This window comes from Leptidea sinapis, chromosome 37, assembly GCF_905404315.1.
Source record: "Leptidea sinapis chromosome 37, ilLepSina1.1, whole genome shotgun sequence".
Taxonomy (NCBI): Eukaryota; Metazoa; Arthropoda; class Insecta; order Lepidoptera; family Pieridae; genus Leptidea; species Leptidea sinapis.
The window spans coordinates 1308844-1314293 of record NC_066301.1 but is presented as its reverse complement, the minus strand read 5'-3'; the positions used below and the strand labels follow the sequence as shown (position 1 = coordinate 1314293).

The following is a 5450-nucleotide window of genomic DNA, read 5'->3' as shown; positions in this document are numbered from 1 at the left end:
TAGTAACTTGTTTGAAGTTGATAAATGTTCACAAACATATACTGGACATTTAGCCCCTTGTATACCCAGATGAGAAGCATTTAATTTTTCAGTTGTATGTCCCTTATTGAACTTTATCACAGCAGCTAGGAGATGATCACGTACCAAAGGACTATTGAGTTGGACTATGATAGACCGTGGGCGTGTTGATTTCGGATTCATTTTAGCTATACGAGTACAATGAGAAATATTACTTTCAGTTATATCGTATCACACTGTCTTTGATAGCTGTTTTGTGATAGAAATTAAATTTTCGTTTTTTGACTCAGGAACACATTGAATTTCAATATTGTTAGAACGGGCTTGCTGTTCCATTAAGTTAATTTTGTTCGTTAGATCTGTAACAGTGCTTTGAAGTGATTCATTTTCAAGTCTTTGTTTTTCAAATATATCAGAGTATTTATCAATTTCCTTTTTTATATCATCATATTGGCTGCTAATAAATGATACTGAACGTTGGAGCTCTTCAATTTTGCTATCAATACTTTTTAAACAAGTGCTGACAGTCAAGGTTATAGTTTTGTTTATATTAGCCATTAAGTTTGACATTTCTTTTTCAAAAACTTCATTAACGATGTTTCGTACTTCTTCCAACATGGCGGTGGAAGGTACACTTGGTGAAGTTGGAGAACCGAGAGCTTGTCTTTTGTGTGATCTTTTCGTAACATTAGATTCTTGTGTATTTGAACTGGACCAGCAGGCATTTGAACGTATAGGTGTTTCGTCATGATTGCCCCCTTTAGATTTAAATTTACCGCACTTTGGACAATTCTAGTTGCTATTTTTTATATTTGAGTCAATACCCAAGCAACCATAGTGATACACTTTTGTACATTTTAAACATTTAATAAAATCGTCAGTGTCTTTACCAATCTTACAGCACCCCCAGGATAGTTGTTTTCCAGTCATTTTGGAGAGTGAGAGAGATTAAAATATGAAATATTATAACACAAGTTAGATATGAACTTGGGGTCAACGGGTGTCTTGCAGAGAGTTATATCGATAGACAAATTTTTCTATCAAAAGTGTTAATGATTTTACACTATTTTCTATAATATTAAGAACAAAGTTTATAAAATTAAAAAAAAAAAAAAAAAAAAAAACAATAAAAATAATAATAAAAAAAACTGAGGTTTGGATGGGATTCGAACTCAGTTCGATCATCAGCGTTAATGCTTAACACACTACTTACGCACGTTGCCACGAAGCTCGTGACGTTTAAACTGTAAATAGCGTTTGGTAATTGAGCAAAATAATCAACACATATGCTAGGTCGAATTAATGGCAAAGTTTTTTAACTCCTACCCTCAATTTGTACTTTAGATTTTTAAAAGTTACTATTTTATTAACACTTTTTTATACTTATCTTTATATTTATTAACTTTCACAGGGAAGAGTATTTAATTTTCACTATTTTAAATTTATAAGAACACCAAATAACTGCTGAATTAAACAAAAGTCAATGTTTTTACTGCGAACACACACACTTAGTAATTTTTATGTACCTAACTATATTAACTAACTAACATTGCTTTTTCTGGGGTCTGAAGCTATAGATATATAATATAGATCCCGTTTGTTTGGATTTGCAATTTAAAATATTAAATATAAATTATAGCATCTGAAAATATAAATAAATCTTATTCTTAATAATAAACGAGAATCAAGAACACGTGACTGTTATATATGAACGTGGCGCGGCAGATATCATTATAATATATTCGAGATATATATATATATAATTAATGAATGCTGAATTATTAATAATTAATTATGATTCTTATTAATATATATATGTATGGTTCTTATTAATATATATATATATATTAATAAGAATCATAATTAATTATTAATAATTCAGCAAAATTCAGACAGGAATCTTAATGGTAAAAATGTTTGTCCCTTATTTTTAACTTTTTTTGTGGAGAAGGAGGAAAAACGAGCGTACGAGTCACCTGGTGTTAAGTGATCACTGCCGCAGTTCCTACATTCTCTTGCAACACCAGAGGAATCATAGGAGCGTTGCCGGCTTATAAAGAAGATGCTTTTGACACTTTTTTGGATGTACTCATGTCATATCGTCCCGTAAACACCGCACAAGTAAGTTCATTTCACAGTTTTGTAGTACGTGGAAGAAAGCTCCTTGAAAACCGCACTGTGGAAGACCGTCACACATCCAGATGGTGTGGATGATATCCTAATTTGTGGCGTTGTGTGAAGGTGGAACTCGGCGGCGTAAAACAGCTCTACGGACCACTCTTAATTATTGCGGTACTGCTTGCTTAAGTATTGCACAATGAAGCGATGTCTCAACGCAACGCCAAGTGATCCAGCCGTACACAGATCACTGGGTCCCCGACAGTCGAGCTGCTCTCCGTTGCACGCAGGCAAATGGATCAAGCTGATACTGGGGTCTGCCAGACCAGAGATAACAGCAATACTCCATGTGTGGCCGGACCTGCGCTTTGTAGAGCGCTAGAATGCGGGCCGGCTTGAAGTATTGCCGTACTCTATTAATGACGCCCAGCTTCTTCGAAGCCCATTTCCAAACCCCTCCAGATAACCGAGGAATTGGCAGTTGCTCGAGATTTCGAGACCCAGCATTCAAATACTATGCGAGGTTTTAAGGGAGGTGTTGTCGACTTTTAACTTTTCGACGTTTTACATAACCAACTTGACTAGTTATTGCCGGCGGCTTCGCTCGCTTTGATATGTATAAAATTTATATATATGTCGTAGTCAAGAACGTCGAGCACAAGATGCGAGTATGAAGATGATTCAGTATTCGTCTTAGTTCGGGTGTAATGAGCGTGCGGTGCGAGTGCGGCCGAGCGCCGAGCACGTGGTCATTGAAAATCTATCGAGCGAGGCGGTTGTGTTTCATGTAATCCGAGCCGCTCTTCGCTGTATGCGGTCAAATGAAAGAAGAAGTAGTGAGGACCTCCCGCCCAGAAGTAAATATTTTCTTATTAAGACATTTAAAATTTTCCACAATTTAACTTAACATTAAGGAATGTTATCTTAAACGATATCTGGTTGTAAGTACTGTCCCACTTAAAATATAATATATTATTTAATACCAGATAGATCAATATTTAGGTCACTAGGTTTCCTTTTGAAATTAATATTTTAATAAATAATCTGCTAAGGAATAATCTGTTTTTAGTATTTTATCATAGAATAAACCTATTACAACTAGATACTTATTTTATAGTGTAAACCAGTAATAAAAAAGGATGTATGGCGTATTTACGGTTGGCCTATTGCAGTTGCATTAAACAGTGGTCAAATTCTCTGTTCCTGGCAGAGGCTCGACACGGTGTTCTGCACAGGTTAAACTTACACAAGCAAGCAGAATAATCTGCCCTCAGAGTGTTTATTTCTAACAGAAAGATATTTTTTTATCCATGAAAAAGGACTAAGAGTAAGGAAGAACGCTGAAAATCACATTTTTTCATTTCGGTGATTCTCTTAAACCTATAAATTAAGTGATCACACACAGGATAACATTTTTTGCAATAGGTTACAATATTTCACATAAGACTCAAGTTAAAATAATAAAGTATAAAATCATCCATCTATAGGTATTTAGGCACTGTTTCCAACGGAAATTTATTCACCGCTTGTTCTAAAGGCTTCTAAGGCGACTCGATGTCAGCCGGCAATGATCTGATGAAATAGATTAAGCGATGATTTCTAAAACTGAAATTTTTTATTTTGTCTCTGCTATTTAGATTTAAGACAGTCGAGGGTTAGTCTTCGGCTTTTATAAAGTCCGGAATGGCGACTTCTGGGATAATGGAATATAATGAGAACAGGTCTTCCAGGTGTTGCTGGAAAGCCCAAGGTACATTAGACGTATTGCTAACAGGTTTCATGGCTCTAAGGCTATCTCTTGATACACTTTGACAGAACTCGTTCCCCTTCTTCACAAAAATTAAGCTTTGTGACTATATGATGAGACACGCCCCACCAGATTATCACTGACGCAGAATGACGTAACGTTGAACTTTTCCGACCACTTATTAAGCTTCTTTGGAGCACGTATGGCAAAAACACGGCCAAATTTAGTTTCTTTTAATATCTTTCATGTTAATAAAACAACTACCACCACTTCGGAATTAAATGGCTTGATGCAAGAGAAGAAACGGTGCAATTCACATTATCATCCCGTAGATGAATTGAAATAAATAAATCAATCAGTTATTTTAAAAATGTAATCCAATGTCAAAACCGGCCGCTACGCATAACATTTTATAAAATGAACTTGAGGTCAGAGACAATATAACAACGCCAAATTCTCCTAACAGTACTAAAAGTCGCCTAAAATTGCAAGCAGGTCTTTATTCAAGATTTAAGACTGAAAGATAGACTAGAACAGTGGCACTTGGCTTAGAGCCCATCTCTGACTATCTGGTTAGGAATTGTTGAGAGTGTGCATTTACAAATGATGTTTATTCTGAATCTTCTTAAATATGAATAAACTAAGTATACATATTTTTTACAGTTCTTTGACAACGCACAAACAAAAATAATTGAATATTTACATTGTCAAGCCAAATGAAAATTATAACATTATTAGAAGACTTTAATATTAATAATCTATAAATATTCAACAATAAACTGTATTATAAAGGTTATGGTAAGTCACAGTCTGAGAAGGTCAGCATCACATAGGCGGTGGACTCTCTAAAACATACAACTAAGAGAGAAAAGAGTTGTGATAGTGGTCGAGATGTGATCCACCTACAAGAGTGGGCCTTCCTGTTGATTATCTAACGCCTGGGATCCCATTATCTCCAAATTAAAACCTATATATTTTTATTTTATGAGAGAAAATGAAGAACAGAATAAAATGTTCGCATGATATTGAGGGATATTTCTGATTGAATCTTCTGATCTTTTTTAATGCAGACCATTTCAATGCAGTGCCACTCAAGTTTCTTGATCCAATATTCTGAATGGCTTGTCAATTTGAAACATAAGTTGTTTACTCATAAGTCCAGTAATATCACTGTCTATGGCGCTTTCCAAAATGATCCGCAATACGAGTGCTTGCCACTAGCCAACATCGTATGCAAGTAAGCCTCCCACTGCAACAGTAATCAAATCGCATTGTTATTTCTAACAAAGGACTAATTTGTAATGTGCTTTGACCATAAACTTCAACTTGCTAAAGAGATAAAGCTACTGAATGTGTGTGGGAATGTCAATACATAACTGTAGAAACGATTGAAAAATAATAAAATATAGATTTTAAATATAATTGATGAGAGTTTAAATACTTTGAAAAAATATAATATAAGCTTTTATTACTTATAATAAAATAAGTTTCACAAAAATATACTGAATTTATTAATATTTCGTATAACATCTATAAAAACCAATGCATCAAAACTAATTGAATCCGG

General features: G+C 34.5%; 1 protein-coding gene across 1 annotated transcript; it reads right to left on the bottom strand.

Annotated features, from left to right (window-relative positions):
• Positions 1–249: 249 nt before the first annotated feature.
• LOC126975705 (uncharacterized) lies at positions 250–948 on the bottom strand. Its single transcript, XM_050823706.1, has 2 exons — positions 918–948; positions 250–776 (listed from the first exon to the last, which is right to left on the bottom strand). Exons 1-2 carry the CDS (start codon positions 946–948, stop codon positions 250–252), a joined length of 558 nt encoding a protein of 185 aa, XP_050679663.1.
• Between the last annotated feature and the right edge of the window lie 4502 nt (positions 949–5450).

Bases quoted from the DNA above. Each gene is read 5' to 3' on its own strand.
- LOC126975705 (XM_050823706.1), bottom strand. From the start codon at position 948: ATGACTGGAAAACAACTATCCTGGGGGTGCT. The intron at 777-917 runs GTAAGATTGGTA...TTAAATCTAAAG, and splicing joins ACAACTATCCTGGGGGTGCT to GGGGCAATCATGACGAAACA.